Source organism: Trichechus manatus, unplaced genomic scaffold, assembly GCF_000243295.1.
Source record: "Trichechus manatus latirostris isolate Lorelei unplaced genomic scaffold, TriManLat1.0 scaffold00056, whole genome shotgun sequence".
Classification (NCBI taxonomy): domain Eukaryota; kingdom Metazoa; phylum Chordata; class Mammalia; order Sirenia; family Trichechidae; genus Trichechus; species Trichechus manatus.
The window spans coordinates 9,077,129-9,098,492 of record NW_004443992.1 but is presented as its reverse complement, the minus strand read 5'-3'; the positions used below and the strand labels follow the sequence as shown (position 1 = coordinate 9,098,492).

The following is a 21,364-nucleotide window of genomic DNA, read 5'->3' as shown; positions in this document are numbered from 1 at the left end:
AAGAATGGTGTGGCCAGCATGATTGAGTAAGCTCGTTGTTGTTAGGTGCCCTCAAGTCAATTCTGACTCATAGTGACCCCATATGACAGAGTAGAACTGCCCCATAGGGTTTCCCAGGCTATAATCTTCACAGAAGAAGATCGCCAGATCTTTTCTCCCACAGAGCCACTGGTGGGTTTGAACAGTTCACCTTTAGTTAGCAGCCGAGCTGTGTAAGCTATGTGCTGTTTATTGATCTGCTTTTCAGTTCTGAATTCCTTCTGGAAGCTCAAGCAGGGAAAATGATACAGTCAGACAAAGGAACAGATCCTCCAAAGGAAGACATGAAACTTTCTACGGCAACCAACTCGAAGAACGGTATGTCTAGACTTGAAAGCCTTATAATACCAGTCTAAATTTGTGATCAAATGAATGGACAGAAATTCTAGTCAATTTACTGTGATTCTTACATTAATGATAAATCTGCAAGCAATTTTCAAGGCAGGAAGGAAAGAAATTGACATGGTGGGTTCAAAAGTTTTTTTTGTCATCTATGTTTTGTTTTATGTAAAACTTAGAACACTTCATAAACTGTTCACATTAAAAATATCACTGCAACAAATAGAATTTCCATGAAAATACTTGTTTAAAAAAAAAAAACAGACTAAAATCTGTTTAGTCCCATAATTCAGTGGAATTCTGAAATTTGTATTAAAAACCTATTGGGAGTTAGAGTTTTTCAGTAACACTTGCAATAACAGTTTTGAGAAAAGGTAAAGACAAATGGCTCTATGTTTGAGTTAGAGGAGTATCCAAGACAGAACTAGATAATTTTGGAATATACCAAAGGCTGATAAGATGTTTCAGGGGGAAGCAATCATATTGCTCTTATAATATCTTAAATCTGTACATTGTCTGCTATTTCATCTAATGTTAGCAACAATGCTCCAAGTAAGTTAGGATATTCTCATGTTGCCACAAGGAAACTGGGCTTCAGATAGTTAGGTGACCCTCTTTAGTTCACACAGTAGGTACGTGATGGAACAGGGTTTGAAACCAGATCCTTTGGCACTACATCCAGTGTTGTTTCCACTCCTCGAGACCCCATGGCATGCCCCAGCTGTCTGAGTTACCTTTCACATTTAGACCTGCCTTACTTCCACCTCACCCACCACCCCTTCGCTGCTCTCTCCCTCTTCCAGGTCTCTCCCAAGTCCTAAGGGTGTTGCTACAGGAGCTGGACCTGTTCTACAGCCGAGATGTGAACGGAGTGTGCCTCTTGTATGATCTCCTCCACTCCCCGTGGCTGCAGGCTCTGCTAAAGGTGAGAACTTCATGGCTTGGAAGCCCTTGTTTAACCCAACAGTGTCACTTGTCAGTGGGAAAGAAATTGCAACGTGGAAAAAGTTCTTAAAAGGCAATCCTCAGAAAAGAACTACACAAACCTCTTAGCTTTCTTAGCTTAGGCATTGCTCTAGTCTTAGGAAGGGATTGTTGTGTACCATGGAGTTGATTCCGACTCACGGTGACCCTACAGGACAGAGTAGAACTGCCCCATAGGGTTTCCTAGCTGTAATCTTTTTTTTTTTTCCTAATTGTGCTTTAGATGAAAGTTTACAGAGCAAATTAGTGTCACATTAGTTTGTACATAGAGTGTGCCATGACATTGGTTTCATTTCCCACAATGTGACAATCCTCTTCCCATTCCCGTCCTAGTTTCCCTGTTTTTTTTTTTTTTGTCCTAATTTTCTACCCCTTCCTGCCTTCTCGTCTTTGCTTTTGGGCAAATGTTGCCCTTTTGATCTTGTATAATTGGTTGTTCTAAGGAACATGTTCCTTTCAGGTTTATTGTTTATTTTATGGGGCTGTCTATGGTTTGGCTGAAAGGTGGTTTCTGGGAATGGCTTTAGTTCCAGTTCAGAAGGGTATCTTAGGGCCACAGTCCTGGGGGTTCTTCCAGTCTTAGTCAGACTAATAAACCTGGTCTTTTTTGTGAATTTGATTTTTTGTTCTACAATTTTTTTCCTGCTCTGTCCGGGACCCTCTGTTGTGATCCCAGTCAGAACACTAGGTAGCAGTAGCCGGGCACCATCCAGTTCTTCTGGTCTCAGGGTTGTGTAGGCTGCGGTTCATATGGACCATTAGTCCTTTGGATTAATTGCTCCCTGGCATCTTTGGCTTTCTTAACTCTCCTTTGTGCTGGACAAGAAGACACCAATAGTTGTATCTTAGATCCTAGGCTGTTATCTTTCTGGGAGCAGGTCGCCAGGTCTTTTCTCTCATGGGGAGGCTGGTGGATTTGAGCCGCCAAGTGCTTAACCATTGAGACACCAGGGCTCGTAGGAAGGGGTTAACTAGGTAGAAAGGAATATGGCAGCTCCTTTTTTTCCTCCCTTCAACTTTTTTTCTTCTGGGGGTCCCCTGGAATCACAAAACATCCACCATGAGTGGCCATCAGTGGCACCCTTATCAGCAATCTGCAACCTTTCGTCCTTGAGGCCAACTCGGGAAAATAAATATTTTTTTAAAAAATTATTCCTCTTCGTTTTTTAAAAAATCTGGAAATGAGATATCTGCAGTTATGTTTAGGCATTTTTTAAATTTAGCTAAATTTTTATGCACTATACAATAGCACCTACTATCTGACTATAATTTTGTTCTTTTGAATAAATGTTATTATTGAGAAAGATCCTTTTGAATATATTTTTGGAAGATGTGTGTTTCCTTCACTTAAATGTGAAATGTAATCAGTTTTATGATGCATGTTAATATTACATTCTTTAAAATAAGAGGAAACTGACAACATATTTAACACGGACAAAGAAGTACTCCTAACTCCACTTGTTTTAAAACACCAGATTTCTATCAAGCATTTTTTTCTTCTGGGAACAGCTAGGACAGGAGTTTTAATTTTATTAAAGGCATAGCCCTCACTCACCACTGGGAGGCTGTTTGTACTTTGTGTTTCCTTCATCTGTCGATCAGCCTTAATCACTTCCAAGTAAACCAGTACAGAAGTCAACTGACCTGCCTTGAGCAGCGGTCCTGAGGTAGAGCAGGGAAGTACCACCATCACAGATCTGGAGAAAGGCTGGGCTGAGGTGGCCTTTCCATCTGTAAGAGAAACTAAATTTCCAAATAAAATGAAGGAATGCACTGCAGAGCTAGGCTGACTTTGTTGTACTCAGCTCAGCCCTAGATCCCGGTATGGGGGAAAAGAATTTCTAACAGTAGGCAGAGACCAAGTTGGAATTTTTATAAATGAACTTTTACTGGGAAATTAAGGTAGGAAAAGGAAACAAACACCCAAAAGCCTAGAGCAGAGTAGAGGTGAGTGTATGTAGCATGTCCAGCCTCCTGTTCAGACCCTCTGATGGACCCTGAGCCACACACACATGACTTTTGCAGATGCCCCATGAAGAGCCCCTCGCTAATCTCTGGCCCCAAAGATCTCACCCCTTGAGATACCCCTTTGTGCTTTGTCATATGTCCCCACTGGCCGCAGCCTCAGAAACCATACCCTTACTTTGTTGTTTTTAGTTGTCATAGAGTGGGCTCCAACTCATGGCGATCCCGTATACAACATAACGAAACATTGCTGGGTCCTGAGCCATCTTCGTGATTGTTGGTATGCTCAATTCCATTGCATTCAATCATTATACATTTAGAGTGCCTTCTAACCTAAGGAGCTCATCTTCTAGCATTATATCAGACAATATTCTGTTGTGATCCATAGGGATTCAATTGGCTAATTTTTGGAAGTAGATCACCAGGCCTTTCTTCCTAGCCTGTCTTAGTCTGGAAGCTCTGCTAAAACCTGTCCACCATGGGTGACCCTGCTGGTATTTGAAATCCTGGTGTATAGCTTTCAGCATCATAGCAACATGCACGCCACCATAGTACGACAGACAGGTGGTGGATACTTGGTTTTACAAGAGTAAAAATTTGAATTTTTTATCAGTGAAATCACTTAGAGAAGATCAATTTGCAGTGATAGCCAATAATTAAGACTTTGAAGCATTAGAACCACCAAGCCTGAGTCCATTTCTCTTTGATGGCTACAATGTTTCTTCCCTTTCAGAGCCCTAAATCTAAAATGTTAATAGTCATTATCTATCCGCCATTCTCCCACCAATGCCCTTCTGCAGGTTTATGATTGCCTCCAGGAATTTAAAGAAAAGAAACCAGTTCCTGACACAGCCCACGCACAGGCATTATCCTCTGAGGTAAGGTGATTTGCAGTCTACAGAATAGCAGAGCTTTAATGCAATGCTGCTAGTTTAAATGAATTAAAGGCTCTAATGGAAAAGATCTGATTGATGATTATACATATAGTAAGTGGTTTTTAATTGTGTGTGGTAGGTTATATTCCACCACTTGTCTGTCAGTTTGTCGTACTGTGGTGGTTTGTGTGTTGCTGTGCCACTGGAAGCTGTGCTGCTGGTATTTCAAATACCATCAGGGTCACCCATGGTGGACAGGTTTCACTGGAGCTTCCAGACTAAGACAGACTGAGAAGAAGGACCTGGTGATCTACTTTTGAAAAAAATTGGCCAGTGAAAACCTTATGGATAGCAACAGAACATTGATACAGTGCCGGAAGATGAGCCCCTCAGATTGGAAGGTACTCCAAATACAAATGGGGAAGAGTTGCCTCCTCAAAGTAGAGTCAACCTTAATGATGTGGATGGAGTAAAGCTTTTGGGCCATTATTTACTGATGTGGCAGGACTCAAAATGAGAAGAAACAGCTGCACACATCCATTAACAACCAAAATGTGGAATGTATGAAGTATGAATCAAGGAAAACTGAAACTTGTCAAAAATGAAATGGAACACTTGAAGATCAACATCCTAGGCATTAGTGAGCTGAAATGGACTGCTATTGACCATTCTAAGTTGGATAATCGTATGATCTTCTATGTCAGGAATAAGAAATTGAAGAGGAATGGCATCGCATTCATCGTCAAAAAGAACATTTCAAGATCTATCCTGAAATACAACCCTGTCAGTGATAGGATAATATCCATAGGCCTACAAGGAAGACCAGTTAATCCGACTAGTATTCAAATTATACACCAACCACTAATGCCAAAGATGAAGAAATTGAAGATGTTTACCAACTTCTGCAGTCTGAAATTGATCAAACATGCAATCAAGATGCATTGATAATTACCGGTGATTGGAATGCGAAAGTTGGAAACAAGAAGGATAGGTAGCTGGAAAATATGGCCCTGGTGATAGAAACAACAAAGGAGCAGTAACTCCCAAATTTATATCTCTAGCCTGGACCCTTTCCCTGAATTCCAGACTCATATGTCCAACTGCTTTCTCCTTATTTTACCAAGCTCCTGAGCTTCCTCCTTGGTCCCCCTCCTCCCACCCCCTGCAAACCTACTCTGCTCTTTGCCTTTTCTGTCTTAGTAATGACACCTTTATTCTTGCAGTTGCTCAGGCAAAAATCTTTGGGGTCATCTTTGACTCTCACTTTCTCTCATACCCTACATACAGTCTGATGGCAAATCCTATCAGCTCTATCATATACGCAGATATATCCAGAATCTGACCACCTCCACTGTGCCACCTAATATAAGCCATCATCATCTCTTCCATAGATTATTGCATCATAGCCTCCTACTTGGTTTCCTCTTCCTACTCTCCCCCGTCTATAGTCTGTTCTTAACAGAGCAGCCAGAGAGATCCTCTTCAAACGTGAGTGAGATCATGTCACTTCGTTGCTCAAACCCATCCTATGACTTCCCATCTCATTCAGAGTAAACTCCAAAGTCCTTACATAGCTGTATATCGTCTAGCCCCCATTACCTCTTTGATTTTATACCCACTGCTCTCCTGCTAGGAGTCCTGGTGGCAGAGTGGTTAAAATGCTTGACTGCTAACTGAAAGGTTGGCAGTTCAAACCCACCAGTCGTTCCATGGGAGAAAGTTGTGGTAGTCTGCTTCTGTAAAGATTTACAGCCTTGGAAACCCTGTGGGGAAGTTCCACTCTGTGCTCTAGGGTCATTATGAGTTGGAATCGATTTCATGGCAAAGGGTTTGATTTTTTTTTTTTTTTTTATGGTTCTCCTGCTTGCTAACTCTGCTCCAGCCATACTGAGCCCCTTGCGGTTGTTGGAATTCACCAGGCATGCTCCTGCCACAGAAACTCTGTGCTTGCTCGTCCCTCTGCCTATAACATTCTTGTCCATATATCCACACAATTTGTTAATTTGTTACTTCATCTCCTCTAGTCTCCACTCAAATGCCACCTTCTCAGTGAGTCTTGCCCTGCCATCCTATCTAAAATTCCAACCCCCTCCTAACATTCCCTATCCACTTTCCGTGGTGTATTTTTCATTTGAACTCTTCTCCCCATCAGAGAAAACTTTTTTTTACCTGTATGTTTTATTTATTGTCTGTGTAAGCGCTACAAGAATGGGAATTTTTGTCTGCCTGTTCACTGCTGTATTAGCATCACCCAAAACAGCACTAGCACATAGTAGGTGCTCAATAAATATTTGTTGAATGGATAAATAAACGAGGATCTGTTTTATTATTATTTATTGCCCAAACTATATTTTAAAAAGGGAAAAAAAGAAACTTTACCTTCAATTTCAGTAATCAACAACTCAAACAGTTCTCCATTGTCTACAGGGAAGAGTCATGATACTTTATTCAGTTGTAATCAAAGTGAATGGAGCATAGCTTTGTAAACTGCGTGTTTTCATTTGACTGTATGTAACAGTGCTCTATTGCTTAAGATTCATGGGGCTGATTAAAGTCTTGAACAGTTTTATGTCCTGTCAGAAAGCAAGTCCACATCTAAACCACAGGAAGGAGATTAGAATTTATTCTGTTTAGCACTTCTTTTTATTGCAACAAACATTAAAATTGCTACTTAAATAATAAGCCTGAAATAGAAATTACTATTCCCATTTTTCAGTTGAAGAATCGAACATCCCATGGGTTTAAGCTACCTGAGTTCACTAGATACTTCAAACCTGGACCTGGAGAAACTCAGGTTGCCTAACCGGCCCTTAGAGCATTCACATCAGCAAACAGCTATTTTAGAGCCACCAGCAGGACAGTGCCTTGTTACATATGGTATTAGGAAATCATGTTCATTCTTTCTCCAAGCCTGTGTTGTGCCAGGACAGGGCCCTGGGGACATTAGATCTATCCCAAATCTTGGATTCTACCTGCTGGTAAGAAAGTTTAATGAATAAGGAAGGATGCCAGGCCCTGACTTTACACATGAAAAAGAAATCTTCAAAACAGCTTTTATTAGTTCAATGCCACCAAAACCCAAAAAAACCCTTTGCCATCAAGTCGATTCTGACTCATAGCAACCCTATAGGACAGAGTAGAACTGCCCCATAGAGTTTCCAAGGAGTGGCTGGTGAACTCGAGCTGCCGACCTTTTGGTTAGCAGCCGAGCTCTTAACCACTGTGCCACTAGGGCTCTGGCCAATGCCACAGTAGTCAGTAAATCTATTATCCAGCCTGGTTGAGGGTAACTAAAAAAAAAAAAATGTGTTGCTGTTGAGTCTATTCCAACTCATAGAGACCCTATAGGACAGAATATAACTGCCCCATAGGGTTTCCAAGGCTATAATCTTTACAGAAACAGACTACCACATCTTTCTCCCACAGAGCGACTGGTGGGTTCGAACTGTTGACCTTTCAGTTAGCAGCCAATCCCTTAACCACTGTACCACCAGGGCTCCTTGAGGGTAACTAGGTGATTTTTTAAAATTTCATAATGTATGCTTTTCCATCAACCAGGTAATGGAGCTGTTATGGGAAATTCCTAATTCCCCTGAGATCCATGAGCTGAGACAAATCCTGCAGGCTCCATATTTTAAGGCAAGTGCTTGCTAAAATAGATAAGGTGTGCCCATCTGGATACAGACAAGGTTGGGAAGGAGAAATAAATGTGATAGAAACTGTGCTCTCTGAATTCATGCTCTATTACTGTTGTTGTTAGTTGCCTCAAGTTAATTCCAACTTATGGCGACCCCATGTGTACATGGGTGTATTAGGTTCCTAGGGCTGCTGTAAAATACCATAAATTAGGTGGTTTACAAGAACGGATATGTATTATCTCACAGATCTGGAGGCTAGGAGTCTAAGATCAGGACGTGGGCTGTGTTAATTCCTTCCAAGGCTTTGAGGAAGAATCTGTCCCTTGCCTCTCTCCCAGCTTCGATAGCTCCAGGCGTTCCCTGGCTTGCAGCTGCAGCATCACAGCGTCCTTCATCTCTATTTCTTTGTGTCCTCTTTTAGCATGAGGAGTTACTCAGATTGGATTAGGATCCGCCTAACTTCAGTATGAGGAGCATGGTGGGACCATGGTTAAGCACTTGGCTCCTAATCAAAAGGTCGGCAGTTCAAACCCACTAGCTGTTCCATGGGAGAAAGATGTGGCAGTCTGCTTTCATAAAGATTACAGCCTTGAAAACCCTATGAGGCAGTTCTACTCTGTCCTACAGGGTCGCTATGTTCTTTGGTGTAACTTCAGTATGACCTCTGTCATGGATTGCATTGTGTCCCCCAAAAATATGTGTCAACTGGCTAGGCCATGATTCCCAGTATTGTGTGGTTGTCCTCCATTTTGTGATCTGATGTATTTATCCTATGTGTTGTAAATCCTAACCTCTGTGATGCTGATAAGACAGGATTAGAGGCAGTTATGTTAATGAAGCAGGACGCAAGCTATAGAATTAGGTTGTGTTTTGAGTCAATCTCTTTTGAGATATAAAAGAGAGAATCAAGCAGAGAGGAGAGGGACATCATACCACCAAGAATGTAGTGCCAGGAGCAGAGCAAGTCCTTGGGACCCGGGGTCCCTGTGCTGAGAAGTTCCTAGACTAGGGGAAGACTGATGACAAGGACCTTCCTCCAGAGCCAACAGAGAGAGAAAGCCTTCCCCTGGAGCTGGTGCCCTGAATTCAGTCTTCTAGCCTAGTAGGCTGTGAGAGAATAAATTTCTGTTTGTTAAAGCCATCCACTTGTGGTACTTCTGTTACAGCAGCACTAGATAACTAAGATAATCTCATATTAACTTAACTGATATCATCTCCAAAGACCCTATTTCTAAACAAAGTTACATTCACAGGTACCGGGGGTTAAGACTTTAACACATTTTGGAGGGACACAATTCAGTCTATAATGACGGGTGACCAACAAAATGCACTCAGAGATGTGGGACTCAGATGTGACTGACCCAATATTGTCAGTCAGGGAGCCAACCTCCCATATTTATGAGGTGTCATCAAGATCTTTCCATGGTTCTCTGTTTCCCAAGCAATTGTCCTTTCAAAATTCTAGGGGGAAATCAGGGTAGCTTCCTTTCCAACTTGAGAGTATTTTAAACTTTGGATAAAGTGGGTGACAGTATTTGGAACATAAAGTATAATGATGATTAGCTCTATGGAAGTTGTATGAAGGACATTTGATTACAGAACAGAAAACTACCTCTTAGTACTTAAAGATTTTGAGATCAATTTATCAACAAATTAGAACTTTAAGAGAATGTCTGCATTTGGAGCAATGGAATTTATGAGTAAAAAAATTTAGATCACAGGATAACCATTGGTTATGAAATATTATCAACAGGAGAAACTACCTAGAGAACTTCCTCTGGGTTCCAAATAATTTCTGTCCACCGAGCTCAGTCAGGGCTGAAGAATGACAACTTTCCCAGCCCATGCAATGAAATCCTAACAAAGCAGGCATAGAAGGAACTCTTTGATCAAACCCTAAACCAGGGCACTACTTTTTCTCATTCTGTTCCACATGGGCCCTTGGGTGTTACTGAAAAATTAAACCAACAAAATGTTTTAATTACTGCCCCTCATTCTGCCTTAATTAGGAAAAATATTACAAAAGTTGCTTTGTAGTTCAAGCTCCATAGGAGCATCATGGATTACATGAGTTTCTAAGACATGAGACAGTCATGGAATAGTGTATTTTAGCAGTAATGAAAGAATGTATTATGTATTAACCTCTCTGTGCCTCATTGCCTTATCTGTAAAATGGAGATGAGAAATGTATCTGCCTCAAGAGTTATTGTGAGATGAAGTGAATTAATCTACATAAAATGCTTAGCACAGTGCCTGGCATGTACGTGTTGGTGGTGGTAGTTGCTGTGTGTGTGCTACGTAGTATTGAGTCACCATCTTCTACGTGAGAACATCCTGTGTGTGATGTTTGTTCACCTTTTTCTTCTCTGTTCCCAGGCCTTGCTCAATGCCCATGACACTGTGGCTCAGAAAGATTTTGAACCCCTGCTCCCGCCACTGCCAGACACTATCCCTGAGAGTGAGGAAGCAGTGAGGATTGTTAGCTTGGTGAAAAATCAACAGCCCCTCGTAAGGAAATCATTTTATCTTTTCATTTGAATTATACCTGGGTTAATTGTGAACTAAGTTGTCTCTAGTATCTAGTATTTTTGTCTGTGGTCACACATATAATTTGGGGCATTCAGAAAATGTGAGATGAACTCGTGATAAGAGTGGCTACAAACTTAACAATGAAAAATTCTTGCTTGTACTTTTAAACATGTTACATGTCTTAATGCTTTCCATAAGAAAATATTTCTATTTAGTGTTTTCTTTTTTGAAAGAACTGTAAGAAATAAGACATATGTATTTTATTTACTTATTTGACTCTGATGTGCACATATATTTCACTCAAGCCCAATGCATTTGCATTTTTTTTCTTCTATTAATGGGAAGCAAAGTCAGGTATTAATTTGATTTTCTAAGAATAGTTTCTCTAATTAGGTTGTAATTGTGGGAACTTTCTTTATCTTTGGAAGGATCTAACTAGATTCTTTTTTGTCTATGTGGTTGGATAGAGGCCTCAGGAGGCCAACGTTGAATGGCTTTTCCTTTTTGACAACATGGTATGATTGGCAGGCATCAGGGCACTATGTGGGATTCTGTTGTTCTCTCTCTTTAGGGAGCCACCATCAAGCGCCATGAGATGACAGGCGACATCCTGGTGGCCAGGATCATCCATGGCGGGCTGGCTGAGAGGAGTGGTAAGCTGGAGCAGCAGGGTACAAGTGTGATCAGAAAATAGGAAACTATTAATTGTTTAGTCTTCTTTTCAGGGGAACCTCTCTTTTCCAACTAAGGTCTGGGCTTTAATAAGTCCCATTGCTTGGTTAAGGCAATGAAGAGGAAAGAACGAATATATTCTAGAGAAATCTTATTCCCTTTCTTCGGGTCCCTCTTATCCTAGGCACCACATTAATATTCTTTCTCTCCATTTACATCCTCATGGCAATCTAATAAGGTAAATATTATCATGCCATTTTATGGATGAGGAGACTGAGGCTCAAGAGATTAAGTAATTAACTTGCCCAAGGCTACACAGCTAGAGCCAGGACTCAAGCCCAGGTCTGCCTGTACTCCCGACTTTCCCTCTTCACTTGGTTCTCCTGCTTCAAAAAAGCATGGTTTTTCTCCATTTTCAAATGCATTTTGCCTGTTCTTTCTATCAGTCCATGGAATTTTCTTCCTTTCATTGACGTGTTTCTGAAATGAGTGATTCTATACCTGCTGCCCTGAAATGAGTGATTCTATACCTGCTGCCCCTGTCCTCATTACCCACAGCCCTTGAAGCCTGGCACGTGGCACACTTATACCCCAACATTCTAATGGTAATTACCCCAGGGATTTCCTAGTTGCTAAGTCTATTGGCCATTCCCTCATCTTCAGTTTTATTTTTATCTCTCTACCACATTTGATGTTGACCACACTCTTGCAGTTTTCATCACCTTTGATTTCTGTTCCATGACAACATCCTCCTACTTGTCTCATCTCTCTTACAACTTCACTGTTTTGCCCTATATTTCTCAAGGAGTAGTCCATACTCCCAGATTTCTCTACATTTGGAGAATCACTTTTCTCCCCCTTTCACTTATTTACTCATGAGTATGACATCTTTGGAAACCCCGGTGCATAGTGGCTAAGAGCTATGGCTGCTAAACGAAAGGTTAGCAGTTCAAATCCATCAGGTGCTCCTTGGGGCAGTTCTACTCTGTCCTATAGGGTCACTACGAGTCAAAATCAACTCGACAGCAATGGGTTTGTTTTTTTGTTTATGACATCTTTACTTTTAGTACTATCTTCTTACCAGTGTTCTGGTTCCATTTTACAACATCAGATTAAAAATCAAACCAAAATCACTGCCGTCGAGTCAATTTTGACTCATAGCGACCCTATAGGACAGAGTAGAACTGCCCTATAGGGTTTCCAAGGCTGTAATCTTTACGGAAGCAGACTGCCACATCTTTCTCCCACGGCTGGTGGGTTCCAACCACCCACCTTTCAGTCAGCAGCCAAGAGCTTTAACCACTGCTCCACAAGGGCTCCTTAACATCAGATTAGCAAACATGAAAATATTACCATTAATTAATACCAAGTGTTGGTGAAGAGGTGGAAGATGGAACTCTCATGTACTTGTGGTTATTCTTTCATAACAAATTTAAAAGTTTTAGAGCATGCTTGGGTTAGTGAGTTTGTTAAATAGCTATTGGGAAAGCTACTTTCAGATTTCACCTGTTTCTCTCTTCCCTTCTTTGCTTTGTGTTCATGTTTGCCTAGGGTTGTTATATGCTGGAGACAAACTGGTGGAAGTAAATGGAGTTTCAGTTGAGGGACTGGACCCTGAGCAAGTGATCCATATTCTGGTAACAGCCTCCACTTAGCCATTTTGTTCATGACTTAGTCAAAAGCAAAGGTTGAATTGGGCCCATCAAGCCCATAGTGTGCACACTGTAGTGTGAGAGGGACTTGGGTGCCTCTTGACAGCGTCCTCTCTCCAGGCCGTAGGATCTTATACTCCTACCTCGTCCCTTCCCCTGGCAGTTCTGGCCCTGCTAGGAGGCCTCCCTTCCCAAGCTGCTCCGTTAGCCCCAGGAAGACTGCCAGGCCCCTCAGATCAGGCCGCTCATCACCTGTGTTGCTCCTTTGGAAATGAAGCATTGGGTGGGCAGAGTGAGACATTGTGGGAGACATTGTGAGAGAACCTGAGCAACCCACACCTTTCCATTCGCCATCAAGTTGACTCTGACTCATGGCAACCCCATGTGTATCAGAGTAGAACTGTATTTCATAGGGTTTTCAATGGCTGATTTTTTGGAAGTAGACACTGGGCCTTTCTTCTAAGATACCTCTGGGTAGACTCAAATCTCCAACCTTTTGGTTAACAGATGAGCACATTAACCATTTGCACCACCTAGGGACTCCAAACCACCCCTTACTCTTCTAACGTTTTTATACAACTGAAACCTGCTTAACATTCTCCTTGAGAGCAGGTTTGAGGGAGGCAACAAGTTACCAGAGGGTAGCATAGGGAAAGCGGGAGGTCCTTGCTAGCCTTGCCACTGTCCTTTGGTGATTGAGCTGGAGCTTTGTGAGCTAATTATACGGGCATTTGATCTTTTAGGTTCTCATTCCTACCCCTCCAACCACTCCCTGCATCACAGTTTAGCTGCCAGTAGTCATAGCAGCATGGCCCTGCCCACCTCCCACCATGCACATCCCAAGTGTGGGCCTGAAGTTGATTACTATACATTAATATAGATGAGTGGTTCTCAAACTGGGTTCCTCAGGGAACCCTAGGTTTTCACACAGGTGAAACTGAGGTGAGGGGTGGTACTATAAAGAGTATACAAAGCACCTAAATATTTTACAAGCCACTGCTGCAAGATTCTGCATGGTATACAAGGTGCTGCAAAGGAAGCATAAAGTACTGTAGATCCCAGACACACATGCTTCCATCTTAGTCCTGACATTGCTAGGACAGTGGGATTATGAAATTCCTAACAGTAAGAACTAGGTCTTGTTAACCTCTGGTCCTTCAATGTCTGTCACAGGGCTTGGTGCATAAATAGGTATTGAAGGAATGCTTACTGAGTGAGGGTAGGAGGAGTGGATGTCAGAAAGACATTGCCCAGGGCCTGTGGGAAGAAGGTAATGCCTGGGTTGGGTGTTCCTGGTGCCAGGGAGATAGAGGATACCTGAGAGAGGCCAGCCCTCAGTGTGGGTTTAAGCAGACCTGTGGCCCTGGAGCCCCATAGCAGGGCAGAAACAGAGCTAAACTGCTTTCTAGTCCCCATTTCTGGGTGGTTACAGTTAGCTGTTGAACACTGTGAGAGTTCCTGTGGGGGATGTCACCATTAGACCTGGGTCCATTCGGTTGCAACTCTATCTGCTGAGCCCCAGAACTCTGCAATTTATCATCTCTCCTCCTTTGACATTTTCTAGGCCATGTCTCATGGCACAATCATGTTCAAGGTGGTTCCAGTTTCTGATCCTCCTGTTAATAGCCAGAAGATGGTAAGAATTTACTGAGTCTTCATAGTCACAGTAAATCTCCCCAAATAACAAAGATGTTGTTGTTATTAGTTGTTGTCGAGCAGATTCCAGCTGATGGTGAGCCAATGTGTTACAGAGTAGAACTGCTCCATAGGGTTTTCTTGGCTCTAATCTTAACAGAAACAGAGCACCAGGGCTTTTCTTCCATGGTATTGCTGGGTGGGTTCGAACTGCCAACCTTTAAGTTAGCAGTCAAGTGCAAACCATTTGCACCACCTAGGGACTTTCCAAATGACGATAATAGTAACTGACTATATACTATCTATCATGGTACTCTGGAGCCCTGCTGGCACAGTGGTTAAAAGCTTGGCTGCTAACCAAAAGGTCAGCAGTTCGAATCCACCAGCCACTCCTTGGTAACCCTATGGAGCAGTTCTACTCTGTCCTATAGGGTTGCTATGAGTCAGAATCCACTCAACAGCAAGGGTTTTTTTCTCTCTTTCTTTCTTTCTTTTTTTTTTTTATCATGATAGTATCCTCTATAATGTGTTGAGCATTTTTTCAATATTATGTTGTATAATTTGTTCAATACTGATGACATGAGAGGCAAAATGAGTAAATGAATACGATAAAAAGGGATGGAGGTACCAAAAAGCCAAGCAACAGCATCAGAAACAGTGGAAGTGTGACAGAATTTTCTCAGAGCCAAGAGATTCTATTACCAAAGTCATGTTTTTTTCATGTCCTTTAGACTCAGTTCAGAGGCATGTTCTCTTTTTCAGTGAGGGTGGAGAGGAAAGATAGGAGCAGTAGGTGGGGAATGGGAGAAATGGTTGTAAGTCTTGACAACCAGTGGACAAGTGTTCTTCTGATGGCATCATTATCCACCTGCTGTCAGGTGTACGTCCGTGCCATGACTGAGTACTGGCCCCAGGAGGATCCTGCCATCCCCTGTGCGGATGCCGGGTTGCATTTCCGGAAGGGAGACATCCTCCAGATTGTGGACCAGAATGATGCCCTCTGGTGGCAGGCCCGGAGACTCTCAGACCTTGGTACCTGTGCTGGGCTAATCCCTTCTAATCACCTTCTTAAGAGGTAAGAAAAGTTATCACTCCTAGACTCATGACTGGGCCGTCAGGAAATGTTTTTCTCAGGTATTTGTTGTTGCAGCTAAGATGAATGTAAGAGACACACACACACACAGACACACACAGACACACACACACACACACACACACACAGGCTTACAAATCCAAATCCAATTTATCAATATGCCCTAAGCATCTTAATCACTAAGGGAGCCAGAAATGTCATACCAGCTAGGAAAGAGAGAAAACAACTTGGGAAACTAAATTACTATTTTCAAAGTAGCTCTAACTCCTTCTATTAACCTTTCAAGGCTGATTTGACATCTCAGTTACTTAATCACAACCCACCACCCTCACCTTGTGCTACTGAGGTTTGATGAGATCACCAAGGGCGTGTGGGTAGATAGAAAGTAGAAGAGGCCTAAGGCTTAGCCAATGTTAAGAGATCAAGAAAAAGAGAAAGAACTAGCAAGGAAGATTGAGAAGGAATGACCCAGGAGGCAGGATGAAAATCAAGACAGTATAGTGTCTTAATCAACTGTATCAACTGCTGCTGATAGGACTGAGAACTGACCCTTGGATTTAGCAATATAGAGGTCATTGGTGATCTCAGTAAAAGCAATTTTGGTGGAAGGTTGGAGCCAAAATCCTTATTAGAGTGGGAGGAAAGAAATTGATGACAATGACCATGGAAAACTCTGATAAGTTTTGGTATAAAGAAGAACACAGCAGTGGGGAAATACAGGGAAAAGTAGGGTGGTGTGAGATAATTTTTTTAGATGGAATAAATAATACTGGTGGGAATAATCAAGTTGAGAGGGAAATCTTTATGTAAGAAAAACGAAAATTGCTGTTGTCGATGCCCTTGAGCAGGCAGGAAGGGGATGTGATCTAGTATACCAGTAGAGGGATTGGCCTTATAGAGGAGCATAAACAGTTCATTCATAGTAATAATAATGGGGGGGGGGGCAGATGCAAAGCATGTGGGCACAGTTGAGATACGGTGGGAGCTTGTGGAAGTTCTCTTTCAACTGCTATTATTTTCTCAGTGAATAAAGAAGCCATGTCATAAGCTGAGAGTAAGGATGGAGAAGGAGGTTTTGGGAAGGAAAGAGGCAAAAGCTTGAAGTTTCTACAAGAGCTGGAGAGTAAATGGATATGGTACATATAGTTTGATCAGCATTAATGGCTCCCTTAAGGTTAAAGGTCATGAATTTGAAGTGATTCTTGTCAGTTTCCAGGGTACAGGTCCAGATAAGACAGAGAATTGGATATTAACAGTTAATCAAGAGAGGGCCAAGGGAGTGAGTATAATGGTGGTCCATGGAACTTCAGCTATTCAGGAAGGAGAGAGGAAAAGAAGAGGATGAGGGTCAGTGAAAAGGAAGTAAGATGAATGAGATGAGTTAGTAAGCTCAATACTTTATTAGCAACTACTAATCAATGGGTTAAAAAGATCAACAGATTCCTAGGGGATTAGGTTATTAGGGTTAGAAAGATAGGAGGTATTGGTTAGAGAAAAGGATGCTGGAAATTGAAATTAGAGAGAGATTGCAGCTATCAGTAATGAAAAGGTCTAGGGTATGACAATGGGAGGGAGTGGATGAGGTAGGATAAGGGGAAGGTCACTGGTAGAGGGGAGGTAAGGAACTGAGAAGCCAGGATGTTGGAAGAGATACTTATGTAGGTAATAAAAATCACTAAGAATTATGACCGACTAGTGTTGGAGCCTTGGTGGGCACAGTGGCTAAGAGCTCAGCTGCTAACCAAAAGGTCGACAGCTGGAATCTACCAGCCACTTCTTGGAAACCCATGTGGCAGTTCTACTCCATCCTATAGGGTTGCTATGAGTCAGAATCGACTCAACCGCAACTGGTTTGGTTTGGTTCGGTAGTGTTGGAGAGTATGGTAATGAGCAGGAGATGGCTACCAGAGGAGTCAGCTAGGGGGATGACATTCAAAGCTGTGGGCTTCTAAGGAGGATGCAGAATGGTCTGGAAGTGGCCCAAGTCAATGCCTGCCCACTCCAGATGCAGTGGAATGAGGGTCATGTGCAGTGGGGTGCTGGAGCTGGCTAACATAGCCAATTGTCTCTTGCCACATCTATGTTCAGTGAAGTCAGGGTGGTAGCTTGAAATCAGCCACAATGATACTACACTGTATTTACACTACAGAAATTGGCAAAATCTACAAATCAGGGTTCCTCCCAACCCCCAGGGCTGGTTTATCAGCACACAACTGGCAGTAGGAAAGGAAACATCCACCTCTTGAAAAGTTTAGGGGAAGCAGTAACCTCAGGGAGAGCTAGGTTTCAGTTAGAGCAAGAAGGTGAAGGGCTCAATCAAAGAAGAGGCTGAGGTATGAGAGATTTTGCTGAAGATATACCGTGAATCTTAAAGGTGTGTGAAAGGGTTTCAGGCAGGGATGGGTGGTGGGCAGAGCCTTATGGGGGATTAACGTGCATAGAGGATAAGGGATGACCTGAGCTCTGGGGACATCCACAGGGATAAAGGCATAAGGAGATTGGCCTCCTGGTTTCAGGGCAGAAAGTGGTGATGAGGCTTGGGTAGGGGTCTTGCCAGGAGCACGCAGAAATTATAGGTTTATTGGATTAGTACACAAATAAAGGACAATGGAAGGAACAGACATTTGTGTTGCCTTTAGTAATTGCATGTGAAAATATAACATGAAAATAAGAACTTAACCATTTTATTTAAAAGCACTATATCAGTAACTGATTTTATTTGCTGTAATTCTGAGTTTACTTTTTTTTTTTTTTTTTCTGTTGAGCAGTCTTTGCTGCTATGAGGTAGCTTTATTTTATTCTTCAGAAAACTCTCGTGGCAGCTGCCCAAGCTGATGTGCTATTAACCTCTTGGACCTCCTTGGTAGGGGTGGTCCAGGCCACTGGAGGCCTGGGAAGGAGGTAGCAGGTGTTCAAATCACTCTAGGTGGCGGGGTGTAGGGGGGAATGACTACAGCCCACAGAGAATAAGCAGAGTTCCCACAAATGTCTCATCAGGGGACAGAACCAGAACAGGCCCTTCAAGTCTCCCTGATTCTCATTCAGAAAACTAGGAGGCCCCTTGGAGAACAAGAGGAGAGTGTTAAAACCAAATCCATTGCCACACCTTCTCAAGAAGTCTGCAGGGGATACAGGCTGATACAGCCTTTGAGAAGTCACTTAATCTCTCAGGGCCTCAGTGAGGTCCATATATCTACAAACAATTTATTTCTTTCCCCCTTCTCACCTGACTAGGACTCAAGGAACTGGATTCCAGTCCTGCATATGCTGTGAATTAAAGTACCTTGACTATGCACAGAATATTTCTGGAAAAACGCACATGAACCTGGGAAGATGGAAGGAAAGAAGGCTTACTTTTTTATACTGTTCAAAAATCTTACTACATGCATATATTACGTCTTTAAATAATTAATGAATCAGAATGCCTTACCTGTCTATGCTAATTAAGAGTTTACAGTAAGGTTTTACATATCATTTAGTCCTTATAATTCCTTTAACATGTAGTATGTTCTAGACGGATCTTAGCCCCATTTTACAAATGGAGAACTAAGATTCCGAGGTTAGGAGATTTGTCCAAGATCCTAAGGAAGGGAGGCAAGACTGGAGCCCAGGTCTTTTAAATCCCAGTCTAACCCTTATTCAACTATACCTTAGATGTCTTTTGCTGCTAACTGATCAACCTGGACCACACTCCTTAACCTCCCTGCATCTGTTTCCTCCTTTCTAAAGTGAGCAGGATGAACTAAATTGGCCCTTCTCAAACTCTAGTGTGAATAAGAATCACATGGAGAGTTTGTTTCAAAAATCAGATGCCCTGGCCTTATCTCCAGATAATCTGATTCAGTACATCTCGGAAGCCCAGGAACCTGCATTTTTAACAAACACCACAGGGACACTCCAAAGTTTGAGAAAGACTCAACTCAGTTTGTGATTTTCAAATTTTCATGTGCATATGACTTACCCGGGGGTCTTGTTAAAATGGAAACTCTTATTTGGAAGGTCTGGGGTGGGAGCCTGAAATTCTGCATTTCTAACAAGCTCCCAGATGAAGCTGATGCTACTGGTCCAGGAACCTCACTTTGAATAGCAACGAATGAGGTGATCTTCAAGGTTGTCTGTTGCTCTAAACTTTACAGTGTTGAATAAGGGAGAGAAGAACAACTTCTCCTAGAAAGTTGTTTTGGGCTAGGTGAGGAAAAGGTGACCAGCTCAAAGGACTTGCTGAGGGTGGGGGGAAGCATGAGAGGAAGAACAAGTCAACAGAAGTTTCAGGTGCCAAGAAAATGTGAGGCCTTGTCCTGTACCCTGGGGTTGGTTCTGGAGATCAAGGAAGAAGCAGAGTCATCTAAAAGAACTGTTGAGAGTGTCAAACTGTCTGGGAGGGAAACTGGAACTCAACACGTGATGACAATTCTAATGAGACCAGATGAGAGGAGATGACATGCTGGAGAGGCAAGGTATCATGGGTAATTTGCTGATGCTCTGCGGTGTGTGAACTAATAGTTATGGGCCAGATTTTCACTCTAAGTATGCATTGCTCTGAAAAGATCTTGAAAGGCAGAAAAGTGGTGAGAAAGGCTATGTAATTAGAGAATGTGTTCAGAGAATCACCTTTTCACTTGGGAGGAGGCAGCAGAATGCTAGGAGATGTTCTGTTTGTGGTTGTTCTGCGTGTGTTTCCCCTGGGTTGATTCTTTATTTATTTTTGCATAGAAAGCAACGAGAATTTTGGTGGTCTCAGCCTTACCAGCCCCATTCCTGCCTCAAATCAACTACTTGTGAGTATGCTGATTCTGCAAACCCAGCATGTGCATCATGAGATGCCTGCTCACTCTCTCCCAGGTCTGGCTTCCTGCACAAGAGAGGGTCTCTAAATGTCCCCACTGCCCCAAATAACATCCCTGGCAGCTATGTAAAAACCTACCATAGACATTTGCTCCTTTGGATTTGGAAATTTTTCAGTTTATGAAAATGCAAATATTCCTGTGTCAGTGGTATCTTGAGTCATCTCTCTCCAACTTGAAGTGCCCAGAGATCTCTGCAGCTAGAATATATACTATATATGTACTGCCAGCAAGGAGGCATAGCCACACACAAACCTTAATTTAGGTTCTATCAGTTTAGAAGGGCTAAATCTCACAAAGTTCAGAAGCCCTAAATGACAGTTGTGTGTCTTTGATGAATAAATATGGGACTGAATTATTACTTAATAAATGCAGCTACTTTGCTAGACAGTACTATTCAAATAGGATAGGAGAATGGTTAGTAAGGGGATCCACAGTGGCAAATGCTTGTGAATAACTTACTGCCTTAAAGGGTGTTGGCCAGTGGCAGCCAGCTGAGGGAGGCCCTTCAGAAATGGCACCCAGGCAGCCCCTAGAAAGGAGTTAAGGAAGGAGATGGCAAGCCAGGAGAGGGGCATAGAGAAGAGACTAGAAGGGCACTGAAGACAGTAGTACCAATGTCACAGGTCTGCCTATGATGAGCTCTCATCCACTTTATTATTTCTCACTTCTCTAAGCCAAGAATATCTTTTTCTTTACCTTCCCATTGGAAAGATATGTTGACACTATCAAGACATTTTTAAAGGAAGAAAACACTCATAATTTCTTCATACTGACAATATTTTCATGGATAATTGGATATGTATTTTACATAATTGTGATGATAGCAGTATACCAACAGGGAACTGCCAGAAGTTCAAGCCAGATTCAGAAGAGAATGTGGAATGAGGGATATCATTGCTGATGTATCCTGGCTGAAAGCACAGAATACCAGAAAGATGTTTACCTGTGTTTTATTGACTATGCAAAAGCATTCAACTGTGTGGATCATAACAAATTATGGATAACATTTCAAAGAATGGGAATTCCAGAACACTTAATTGTGCTCATGAGGAACCTGTACATAGATCAAGAGGCAGTCATTCAAACAGAACAAGGG

At 42.2% G+C, this 21,364-nt stretch overlaps 1 protein-coding gene across 1 annotated transcript in view; it reads left to right on the top strand.

Annotated features, from left to right (window-relative positions):
- Positions 1–281: 281 nt before the first annotated feature.
- MPP4 (MAGUK p55 scaffold protein 4) overlaps positions 282–21,364 on the top strand; it is a 40,469-nt gene continuing 19,386 nt past the window's right edge. The window contains exons 1-10 of the mRNA XM_004378226.2: positions 282–357; positions 1,182–1,303; positions 4,128–4,205; positions 7,761–7,841; positions 10,217–10,348; positions 10,941–11,022; positions 12,593–12,678; positions 14,258–14,329; positions 15,207–15,403; positions 20,135–20,199. Coding sequence (XP_004378283.1) covers positions 282–357; positions 1,182–1,303; positions 4,128–4,205; positions 7,761–7,841; positions 10,217–10,348; positions 10,941–11,022; positions 12,593–12,678; positions 14,258–14,329; positions 15,207–15,403; positions 20,135–20,199 — 991 coding nt within the window. The remainder of the gene's footprint in view (positions 358–1,181; positions 1,304–4,127; positions 4,206–7,760; positions 7,842–10,216; positions 10,349–10,940; positions 11,023–12,592; positions 12,679–14,257; positions 14,330–15,206; positions 15,404–20,134; positions 20,200–21,364) is intronic.